At 32.6% G+C, this 13,070-nt stretch overlaps 1 protein-coding gene across 1 annotated transcript; it reads left to right on the forward strand.

The window, feature by feature from the left end:
• The first annotated feature begins 11,604 nt into the window (after nt 1-11,604).
• LOC133335035 (large ribosomal subunit protein eL36) lies at nt 11,605-12,565 on the forward strand. Its single transcript, XM_061543327.1, has 3 exons — nt 11,605-11,696; nt 11,865-11,992; nt 12,308-12,565. Exons 2-3 carry the CDS (start codon nt 11,870-11,872, stop codon nt 12,530-12,532), a joined length of 348 nt encoding a protein of 115 aa, XP_061399311.1. The 5' UTR covers nt 11,605-11,696; nt 11,865-11,869; the 3' UTR covers nt 12,533-12,565.
• Nucleotides 12,566-13,070: the final 505 nt, after the last annotated feature.

Consider the following 13,070-nt stretch of genomic DNA (forward strand, 5'->3'; position numbering starts at 1 on the left):
GACGACAACGAATTGATCTAGGAGGAGATAGATACCTCCTCTCGTTCTCATTGCTGCTCATCACAGTTTCATCTTTATCACATCATGCGTTTTCATAGAATTTTCCCCATCAAATGCTATCCCTTTGCCGTCTGGTTGCCTTGTGTGGTGAGCGGCGGTGTGGGTATAAATAAAAACAATTTTTTTTCTATTTTATAGTTTTTTTAGCATTTTTTTATTTGCTTTGCTTAGAGAGAACACAATGATCAGCTATTTTGATCTTGTGCGTTTTAATTTAATATTGAAATAGTATTAATTACTAACAGATATAAACAAATTTCATATAAATATTTTTGAAAAAATTGATTTTAAAATAGTTATGTAGAGGAGGAGTTACATAATGAAATGCATATTTTCCAAAAAAAAAAATTAAAATATTTATAATTAAAAAAATAATCGTGTATTGGGTAACCCCATAAACAAAATCTGTTTTGATTCATTTGTTTTGATGTCTGCCACTAAAATTTATGTGCTTTAACTGTAAATAAGCAAAACGACTTTAAGTTCAGCCGGGTTGAATTTTTTATATACATTAATTTAAAATCAATCATAACTTGATATGGATGCTATAATGCTCCTCAGGTTGAACCTTTAAATACCCAAAAATTGATCCAAACTTTATCGTTCTTGTAACAAAACATTAATCTATATATCCCATTTTGCGAGCTTTATCGTGATTTCAGCAGATAAACGTACAAATCTAAATTGACATCGAAATGCGACTTTATAGGGCCTCTTGCGTTCGAGGTGCTGTAAATTGAAGTGTTAGTATGTGTTAAGTTTCTTGAAAATTGGGTCAGATTTGCATATAGCTCCCATATTTATTTGCGTCCGATTTTATGTATATGGTACACCCAAGTCCCTATATATCTTTCGATTTCCACGAAGTTTGGCACAGTATATTGAATTAAGTCTAGAATGCTATGTGCTAAGTTTCGTGAAAATCGGTTTAGATATAGTATATTTAGTATAGCTCACATATATATTTTCGCTCGATTTAATGTAAATAATGCACCAAAGCCCCTATATATTTTACGATTGGCGCGAAATTCGACATATCGTACTGAATTAAGTCTAGAATGATATGTGTAAAGTTTCGTGAATATCGAGTCAGATTTAGATATAGCTCTCGTATATATTTTCGCCCGTTTTAATGTAAATGGTTCACCAAAGCCCCAATTGGCACGAAATTAGCAAAACGTAAGTATAGAATGATGTGTGTTAAGTTTTGGAAAAATCTCAAGATAATATGTCTGTTCCATCTACAGGATATTTTATATATTAGCGCCTCTTGTATGTACCCATAGTGGGGAGGGGTGTCATATTGTCGGCCCCATCCGACTTTTAAATTTTCCTTACTGGTTACCGTTATCATTATATGTTTTAATTTCTAAACATATTAAGATTCTTAAAGATCTAGATTTCAATTTTGACTTACTGCAAAAAAATGTCTAGAAACAGATACAGTACTCCGATAAAACAGCTAATTGTGAAAATAATTTATCAGAGAATATGATTTCGTAAAAACATACCGAATTTCAAAACTTTCTAATGAAAAAAGTTTACAATTTTATCGAGACTTTTGATGTATAGTCAAAAGTATGTCAGAATATTCTTGCAAACAATTGTATATGCTGCAAAAAATATTAAAAAAAATTGACGTCCGAAAAAATAAAAAAATCGTTGCACAGAACCATCCCTGAATTGGATCCAACATATCGTATGGTTGTAGTCCACTTATGGGCACCGTTTATTAAGATGTAGCTTCTTGAATTCAAGAAAAAGTGAAGAGCGGCTCAAGCTCGTGACTATATCGGTCGACTGATATACACACTATAAAATGCATTTCAGAACTTCCGAGCTATTCTTACCGGCGATCTCGTGACGAAAACGAACACTCTACTGCCTCTTGATTAAGTACAGAGCTAAAATTCTTAGGCATCCCATACTTTTTACTAAGTAACTAACAAGGTTTATTCGTAAGGTTAACAGCAGGCGAATTCATGCCTTAAAGTGCGTTTACATTGTACCGGATTTGGTTAACCCAGTGGGTTTAAATTGTCAGTTCCATTGTAGGTATGTCACGTAATGATAATAATGTGCACATATATTTTGGTTCGAATATATTCTTCAAACAATAAATTTGAAAGTCAATGAAGACTTCGAATTCGCATCCCCGTTAACTTTATGAATAAACCGTGGTAACTAATAGTGCCAGGTAGCCGTCACTTTGCAAGCTTTTATTCTTTCACATTTGACAATTGGGAAGTTCGCAATTATTTTAATTTGAACTAAATTGATCTTAAGGCTTACAAAGTTTAATTAACAGATTCCCATCAACGCCGTTTTTACTGATTTCGGAAGTTCAATTACACGAAACTGGTCACCGGACCTTATCAACAGAATCAACAGTTGAAGTTAATGGATCGTTAATTATTTGTGATCGATATTGGATGATATTGATCCGGATAACGTTTTCTTCCAACATGACGGCACTACGCGTGCAAGCAAGCAACGAACCCATTACTCTTTTACAAGTGATCATCGGGAATGTGTGATTTATCGCCTTTCTATCATTACTTAGGGGACAATAATCCAGTCCAACGTCGACTCAAATTCTTAAAGATGAAATTCGTGAGTTTATCGTGGACATAGCGAACCACTTTGTAATATTGTAAAGCAAGGAAAGTAAATTTCTCGTGCGTGTTGCTGGTTGCCGGCATACCATCCACTTTGTTGTGAAATAAACATTCCATCACATATTCCAAGAATTTGCATTGTTTTTGAATACCAAAATAATTGAAAATATAACTACCATAGTACCAAAGTACGTAGTACTTTCTTTTCTTGGTAGACCAAATGTCTGCTAGTGGAATAGCTTTTGAGATACACCGGCTAAAGTGCATTTTTTAACCCAACGTAGTATAACTTTATTAGTTATAAAAATATTGGGGGAAATAAATGAAAGTATTTTTTCCTAAGGGAATTTCTGTATATTAATGCCTTCTATAACCCAACATAGTAAAGCTGGATGATCGATAAATTTTCCTAAACCCTTTTTGACATACCGAGTATAGCCTATTAATCAATGTTGCAATAACGTTTTGTCAACATGAGACATTCTAGCAACTATCGTGGATTACGTATCCTTCCCAAAGAACTTTTTGTTTGTAAAAGACAATTCAAGTTTGAGATGCCTCTGGAATGCAAATACAAGACAAGAATGTAATTATGTATAGAAAGATTATGTTTAGTTAAATGCCATTTTTTAAAAAACAATACAATTTTTTTCTAGAAATTTCTTTAACACTTTAAGAATATTCAAAAATAATACCTTCAGTTATTCTAATTTCATTCACGATGTATTATTTTTTATATTTGGCGTGCTTCATTCAAAGAAGTCTTTGTGCAAACTGGTACAAATGATAATTAAGAAACGAAAAAATAAGGTATTCTCCTTCGAAATAACACTTAAGGCAACACAAAACTAAAACACATGGTTTCAATATTAATAACGTTTACTTCTTTTTTTCTTCTTCTCCTGACGCGGAACGACGACCAAACAACATGTGGGAAAATAAACCGACTAGCTGTCAAACAAAGAAACATATTAAAACACGTTGTTTTGTTTTTTTTATTTTGTTTATGAAAATGCTCTCATTTCTGGCTCTCAAAAACAAATACACATTCTCTCTTTCACTCCTAAAAGGGGTCTCTTTTACAAATATTACACCAAATATGACATTGCCATGATGTAAATGCCAAAGACCGACCGACCGAACGAACGAACGAAGGAAAGAGAAACTGAAGGTTACCACAATAACAGTAGCAACATTACATTCAATTGTAAATAAGAATGGGGTGGTGTGGTAAGGTAACATAAAAGAAGACGTTCGTAAAAAATTAAAGAGTACAACAACAAAAGATCAGCCAAAAAACCAAAAAGCAACACATGCACACACCGCATGGAATGGAATTAAATAGAAATAATATGCAAATGCGGCGAAGGGTGATCTTTAATTTATTTGAATGCGCAAAATGAAACATTTGAGAAATCATCATATATAGGAATATAGGAAAACAAAACATAAATACAAAATAACACCCAGCTGATTGCCTATACATAATTATTTGAAACACACATAGAGAAATCAGAAACAGCCATATCTAAGAAAAGAGAGGAAAAAAAAATAAAACTACCAACAACAACAAAAATGACGAATGCCGACATATTAGCCACAACAACAACAGTAATACAAAAATAATCAACAAAAATTGTGCAATCACACACGAATTTCTATATACATATAAATTGTATATATTTATGTATGATATGCATATATTGCTTATCAAACTTATTTTGTATAAAAAAATATTTATATTTTTTTAATTGGACTTTGGCAAAACAATAACTATTTTATATGCCTACATTTTTTTTCCTTTGATAACATAAATATGAAAAGGGAATACCCTGCTAATTGTTGTCTATAAATGGTAGTCCAAATCTATCTTTATTATTTTATGAGCAAAAGAAAACGAGGTGTTGGCACTATCGATTATGCTGCCTGCCATCATCATTCTTTAGCCAGCTAAAGAAGCTATAACAAAATATAGAAGCAAAAAGAAAAACACTTATAAAACACTTCACCCGCCAACTGCGCTCCTTTACCCCTCTCTCAACAACTAAATAGCCATAGTTCGTTCATCGTTACTTTCCATCATCATCATCATCATACCGTAAGAACTCTTCGGTCGTCAAATACCTCACCTCAGCCCCTCAGCATTACAACAAAAACAGGCATCATTGTTTTATTTTCATTACAATTTTCCACAAATTCTTTTATAACTATTCACATTTTTGTCACAAACATATTTACGTTAAATTTTTCCATATATTTCCTTTCACTTATTGTTTCTTTTCATTATTTTTCTTTATCGTCTTCAATGCAAAATCATCACTGCGAATTTTTTTCTCCATTTTTTTCCACTATGAATATATTTTGTGTATTTAGGTTATGTTTGGGTCGTCGTATTGTCGTAATTTTTCTGGCACTCAACTTACCTTTGTTTTATCACAAAAATTAAAGTTTTCTGTTATTTCTTAATGCTTTGTAAGCGTTTTTAACGTTTTCAATTGTTTTTATCAAATTTAGTTTGGGTTTTCACTGTTATTTCTGCATAAAATTGTGGAATTAAACACGTGTCTTGAAAAGTAGACTTTTTTCAATAACATGGCCGGTTCACAATAGTGATGGACTACTCGTTTCGATAAGTTGTTATTATCGATTGCTTATTTTTAAATAGATAATGCGATTAGTTATGTTATCGATGACAGGTTTTCTGATTGTGTTCGCATGCGATAATTTAATTGCATGGCCACATATCAAGTAATTTTCTGGAAAACAAGGAAACAATAGCCCGTTTAGATAACAAAATCCACACGCTTTGAAATGTAAATTTCATATCGTATACGTTCCCTTACTGCAATAATCTACTCTGGTAATGTGGACTATGCGTTTAATGTGGACCACCCCCCCATATCTAAGAAAATGCTTGAAATATGTCAATGCCGCCGTGATAAATGTTTTCCTCATTGATGAAAACCAACATCAAACTTGGTTTTTAATAAATAATTGCAATGTTGAAAATTTAGTAGTAGAAAATGTAGCTTTTATTGCAAAAGTGTGATTTGAAAATATTTAAGCACAATAGTAGAACGTTTTTGCAAAATAGTCGAACTCTTTGTTTTTCTCGAATATAAAGGAGTTATGTGGTTTTCTTGTTTTCTTTAAAAAATGTACGTTTAGCTGTAATTACAATCAGTGATTTTTAATTTTTATTCATTTTTGAAGCCGATAATTATTTTTAAATAAAAATATTCAATGTAGGGTAATGTGGACCACTATAAAAAAGTGGGACCTTTTCATGAAGACGATTTCGAAACATAGGGGCATTTAATATGCGAGGAGGTATTCTATCCTCTGAAAACTCGATATGCGAAATTACAGGTGAAGCAAGAACCTCCAAAATACCGCAAATGGGACGGTACCCTTAAATGGGGGCTATTCCAAAACATGAACCCATATAATTTTGCATTCATTGTTACCCAAAAGTGCAATAAGCGGTAGTTTATCACAACCAATCCACAACCTACCTTTAACTTACTGATCCTTATTACCACACATACTGGTCCACATTACCCGCCAATTATTTTTATTCGCAGTTTAGAGTTTTTTGAAATATAATGCAATAAAAATTGTATAGACAAATATATATGGTCTGTTCCCGTACTGCAAGAATCTACTCTTTTTTACTACGATAACACTTTTTTCCTTTATGATATCGAAAAAAAATAGTAAAAACTCGTAGATTCTTGCAGTACGGGAACAGACTAATAATGTTTGACCTGGAATATATTCAGCCAACAAATCTACTATGTTGTGAAAACAATTTGTTTTTATTTTTTACTGTTTTTACGTCCACAATATCAAAAAAAAGAAAATGGTGGTTCACAATACGAAGTTACACTATTGGTCTGTTCCCGTACTGCAAGAATCTACTACTTTTTACTGCGATAATGAATTTTCCTTTATGATATCGAAGAAAATAGTAAAATCTAGTAGATTCTTGCAGTACGGGAACGGGCCCTATTGTAGTAACGGAACAGGCCAAAAATAACTTGCTGCATTTATTTGTATTTTTTTTTTTTTGTTATAAAAAAGCTCTGAGATAAGTTCTCCACACAATGATCGCGTTACCCGTTTTTTGTTATCACGTTAATGTACGCAAAAACTTAAAATGTATTTAATCCGAAGTACTCATGAACATCAAGCGTTTGTGTTGTATTTTCGATAACATTGCACTCATTTTTCACGACATTTTCCTCATTTAATAAATTATAAAATGTGTTTATATGTAAATATTACGTTATAAAACATCACAATAGACTACAGTTTTTGTTAATTTCGTCAAGTAATACTATCTCTTGCTATTGTACCATATATAGAGCCATGGTATAATTATTACAAGTTGGGTAAAGCTACCAACTGATTACAATTTTTTCTCGAGGTAGCTTGTTCCATCAAATCAAAATACATATTTTGTATATGTTTGTGTATTGTTTTAAATACTATGCCAAATAAATTGAAATATATTCAAATTTAATTGAAATCAAGGCGTATTTAATAAGATGTAAGTGTCAATAATATGGTTTTAAACTTTTTTCTTTATTGTTTGTGAAATAAATTGTCAAAACAAATTTTTCGACGTTTCATTTCCTTCAAATTTAAATTATGCTCAACAACAAGAAATATATTTATAGCAACAGAAAATGTTACAAGCCTCAAATGACAAAAAAAATATATTTTACATTGGGTTCCTGATTATAGGCCGCTGAAATATGGACCTTTGAAATTTGTAAGGAGCCTGTATTGGTATCTGTCCATTAGTGTTTGCCACACATTCTGAAATATGGGCCCCTATAATGTCTCTAGTGCTTTCTCACGAAAATATCATAATTTTCAAGAAGATTATTTTGAGTAGCTAATGTTTAAATAAGTCCATACGTGAAGGGTATAAATCCTCTACCACCCTCAAAACCAATGAAATTAAATATAGGAGTCTGCCCATTGGTATTTGCAAAATCTTCGACGAATATTCAGCCTAACTCCTAGTTAGGCACAAAATATTTGCAATTAATGGTATGTTCCCGCACTGCAAGAATCTACTATTTTTTACTACGATAACGAATTTTCCTTTATGATATCGAAGAAAATTGTAAAATCGAGTAGATTCTTGCAGTACGGGAACAAACCATAAGAATAGATTCCGTAGTTGATCTTTACATGTTATTTTAAATTCAAAAGCATTGGATAGCCGTAAAAAAAGCAATGGATAGCCGTACCACGGCCCGAGAATTTGACATACGCCAAAATTGGTATACTGGCTACTTAACACAATCTTCATTATTTTGTGGTCTTTGAGCGGCGATTTGTGCCACACAACTTTTCCACTAAGAGGGTTGATTTGAAAGCCACAATTAAATATATATATATATATATATATACTAGCATATACCCGCTACTTCGTTAGCGAATGTGGGATGCATTTAAAACCACCCTCTATCGACCATTATTAAAATTTTAGAACCATTTAGTACCATAGTATGTTCTCAAATATACCTCTGTATCTCATCCCTACACACCCATTCCTACCGCAACAGAAATCTACCTCTATACTAAATGTGGTGTAATTTTTTACCATTTGTACTCTTGTTATACTTATTTTGAAAAAAGCCCAAATCCAAATTGAGTATCAGTTAGTGTACATTAATATAAATTTCCATAACCACCTACTTTAGCAATCATAAGTACGAATTTGCAACACTTCCCACATACCCCAATCTTAATTCCAAATTCCAGGATTCTATCGGTTCACTTAAATCCAATTTGTATCACATTTAGTACCACTTAGAACACATAAGTAAAAATTCCCTACAGCATGCAATCAAATTGAAATCATGAATTAGATAAAATCTTAATTATATACCAAATAGTATCAAATTTAGTACACAGTAGTACGAATTTCCAAAACTTCCTACTTAACCCCAACATACACTCCCACAGTGATCCTAAATCCAAGTTTCAGGATTCCAACTCTATTGGTTCACCCACAATTCAAACTGTAGCAAATTTAGTACATAGTTGTATCAATGTCCAAAACTTCCTACATACCTCAATCCTACACCCGCACAGTCATCCTAAATTCAAGTTTCAGGATTCCAACTCTATTGGTTCACCCACAATTCAAATTGTACCAAATTTAGTATATAGTTGTACCAATGTCCAAAACTTCTTACACCCCCACAGTCATCCTAAATCCAAGTTTCAGGATTCCAACTTTATCGGTTGACCTACAATTCAAATTGTACCAAAGTTAGTACACAGTAGTACCACTTTCCAAAACTTCCTACTTAACTCAAACCTTCACCCCCAGAGTGATACTAAATCCATGTTTCAGGATTCCAACTCTATCTGTTCACCCACAATTTTAATTATACAAAATTTAGTACACAGTAGTACGAATTTCTAAAACATTCTACACACCCCAATCATACCCCCACACTGATCCTGAAACCAAGTTTCAGGATTCCACCTCCATCGATTCACCCACAATTCAAATTGTACTAAATTTAGTACATAGTAATACCAATTTCCAAAACTTCCTACATACCCTAATTCTACACCTCCTAGGTGATCCTAAATCAAAATTTCAGGATTCCAACTCTATCGGTTCACCCACAATTCAAAATGTACCAAATTTAGTACACATTAGTACCAATTTCCAAATCTACCTACACACTCCAATCCTACACCTCCACAGTGATCCTGAATCAAAATTCAGGATTCAAACTTTATTGCTTCACCCACAATTTAAATTGTACCAAATTTAGCACACATTAGTACAAATTTCTAAAACTTCCTACATATTTCAATCTTATACCTCAACAGTGATCCTGACTCCAAATTTCATGATTCTAGCTCTATTGGTTCACCTAAAATTCTAATTGTACCAAATTTAGTACCATTTAGTAACCATAAGTATTATTTTCTTAAACTGAATCCTGACCCTAATCCTACATCCCTACAGTGATCCTGACTCAAAATTTTATTGTTCCCGCTCTATCGGTTCACCCAAATCCAAATTGTACCAATTATAGTACGATTTAGTACTTTTCGTACACATAAGTAACAAATTTCCAAAACTACGTACATATCACAATCCTATACTCCGACGGTAATCTTACTTTCAATTTTCAGGATTCTAGCTCCATTTGTACCTCCAAATCAAATTTGTACCAAATGTAGTACCATATGGTACTTTTCGTACACATGAGTACACGGTTTCAAAACCATCTCCTTATATCGACCCTACTTCCCAACCATAATTCGCATTCCAAATTTCAAGTTTTTAGCTCTATCCGTTCTCATGCTACAGAATTGTACCAAATTTAGTACATTTTCGTACATTTCGGATAGTTGTAGTTCGAATTTCCAAAAACCCTTTGGTACATCTATCCAACACTCCATCAGTGACCCTCAATCCAAATTTCAGAGTTCTAGCTCTACTGGTTCGCCAAATACAAATGATATCATATTTAGTACTTTTTAGTACTTAATCGTACCCTTCTAGTACGAATTTCCAAAAACCCAGCCTTATCTGTCACATTTGGGCCAAGAGTGACCCTCACCCAAAATTTCAAGATTCTAGCTTCAGCCGTTTCGTCTGGGCGTTGATGAATCGTTAAATCAGTCAGTCAGTCAGTCAATCACTTTACTCTTTTATTAGTATAGATATATATATATAGGAGCCACGGGCAGGATGTTGTAAAGATTTCAAAGATTATTTGTTATGGATGAAACAAATATATCATGGTATTCCCTACTGGATTTTGGAAAGAAATCATAACCATTCATTAATTTTTCGCGTTTTTTGTTATGTGTTAAAAAAATGTGAAAAAAGCACAACCACTTGTTGAGTATATTTTATATTTGGCAGAAGAAGCCACCACCTACATACATAGTTACTTTTGTTGTTATTATACTTAAGCTGCCCTACCTTCTATTATTGTATCCATGGTACAATTATAAAAGGTAACAGCAAGTCCCAGCTGATTTGATTCCAAAGTAATACTAGTGTCAATATGAATTTGACAAATTATATTTTTAAAAATCACCCAACAGGAAATTTGGGAACGCATACAATTCGAAATTGTTCTTTATTAAATGTCTTCCCGTATTCATTTTACACAATCTGCCTGTTGGGAAAGTTTGAGGAAGCAAATCTTTCTTCATTGAATAACTCGCAATTCCCTGCATTTTCATATGTGTTACACATATAAGAAGCAATAGCTCAATTATAGGAAAGATGTGGAAGCGATAGAAATATAAATTTGATAGATTTTCATTCATGTTTTTTCAAATTCTTTTTATGGATTCGAAAATATTTTATTTTCAAAATAAATATAATTTATTTGTTTGTTTACATTTTTCTGTCAAATGATGTTGACACTAGTATAACTTACAAAAACAAATTTCCATGTGGTTGTTGTATCGTTTGTTGTGCAACAACACTTGCTGTTACCTTCTATTATTATACCATGTATTGTATCATGGTTGTAAATAAAATTCAACATTACAGCACTCAGAGAAAATCAGCACAAAGAGAAAAATCCTTCGGAGTAATGGTAAGAGTTCTAATTATAATCTTATTTGCAAGCCCATATTGTGAAAAAAACTTGATATTCCATTCATTTTTCGCGATATTTTCTTTACTTAATAAATTAAAAAATTAGTAAAATAAATAAAGCAATCTGTTGAATGTGTTTATATGTAAATATATAATTCATTCGGTCAAGTACGTTTACCTTTATTGTGAAATAAAGCCTATATCGCATTAATGTATTGTCGTCAACTGAAACTGCTTCGTTTTAATATCAGAATATGCGAACCCACACTGCACGGCCGTGTTTATTTCTTAACATAGTTTGGCAACACTTTGTCTGATATCTGTCAAAATTGTGTAAAAACGGCCGCGAAAAATGGCGACCAAACAAAATTCCCTGTCAAAGCTCTTTCCGCCTTTTGACAATTGCTAAGGTAGGTGGACGATTGGAAAAAATAAATAAAAAATGTGAAATATATTGAACATCATTTGGAAAATGACAAAAATGAATGTACAGTAAATTATTTTTACAAAGTGACAATGTGAAATTACAAATGTTTTGTGGAATATCGATGTCTAATCGGCGAAATTTCTAATTGCAGGCAAAATGGCAGTACGCTACGAACTCTGTGTCGGTCTCAACAAGGGACACAAGACCACCAAAGTCAGGAATGTCAAGTACACCGGTACCAAGAAAGTCAAGGGATTGCGTGGTGCCCGTTTGAAGAACGTAAGTATAGCGAAAAAACAATATTTAAGTGATCGAAAAATACTTCCCATATCCAACATGAATGTAAACATTGGAGAGATACTATTGATAGTATAGAAATGTCATTGTTTATATGAATGAGTGGTTGTAATAGTTCTACGGGACATTATATCCTTAAAAAAAATGAAATTGTAAATATTGCATAAAATTGTGTATCCTCTAGAGTTTCTTCAATTGTTTACATTTGTTGTACGTCGAAGTGTTTTCCTTGATGTGCCGCCTCTATTCTTATTTTTAGGGTTTAACTAAATTTCGTATATTATTAATTATTTACAGATTCAAACCCGTCACACCAAATTCATGCGCGATTTGGTCCGTGAAGTCGTTGGTCATGCTCCTTATGAGAAGAGAACCATGGAATTGTTGAAGGTTTCCAAAGATAAGCGTGCTTTGAAATTCTTGAAACGCCGTTTGGGCACACACATCCGTGCCAAGAGGAAGCGTGAAGAATTGTCCAACATCCTCACTCAAATGAGAAAGGCTCAAACCCACGCCAAGTAAACATCATCATAGTTTATTGGTGTGTGTGTACAGAAGCTGTTGCTGATGAGTCTGTCTTTGTTATGTGCTTAGTGTATTTTAACACTATTCTTAAAATTTTTACTTGGACAGTAGTGATAATGAATGGAAAAGTAATAAAAAAATAAGAAATAGAAAAACAATTGAATTTGGTGTATTCAGTGTTCGATCAATACAATAATAGTTTGGGGTTGTGCCAAAACATTTCAAGAAAGTAACGCAGATAGTCGAATCAGTGTTGAACGAATAAATCAGTGTTAAACGGTCTTGGGAATAATACATGATAGTGAATGCCGGTATTTTTATATTTAAGACGATGCATAAATATGTTCAAAATCTTTATAAATAATTTCACAAGATGACCCTATTTACGAACCTGCAAGAATGTACAAATTTTTACTATAATAACAATTTTTCCTTTATGATCTTGATTATTAGATTAGTATATACTTCCAGTACGAGAATAAATCTTATAACTTAAGTATGACTTAAATTTGATTGGGGCATATGCACTATGAAT

The sequence above is a fragment of the Musca vetustissima genome, unplaced genomic scaffold (genome assembly GCF_032173495.1).
Source record: "Musca vetustissima isolate MV318-11 ecotype Yass unplaced genomic scaffold, APGP_CSIRO_Mvet_v1 utg75893, whole genome shotgun sequence".
Lineage (NCBI taxonomy): Eukaryota > Metazoa > Arthropoda > Insecta > Diptera > Muscidae > Musca > Musca vetustissima.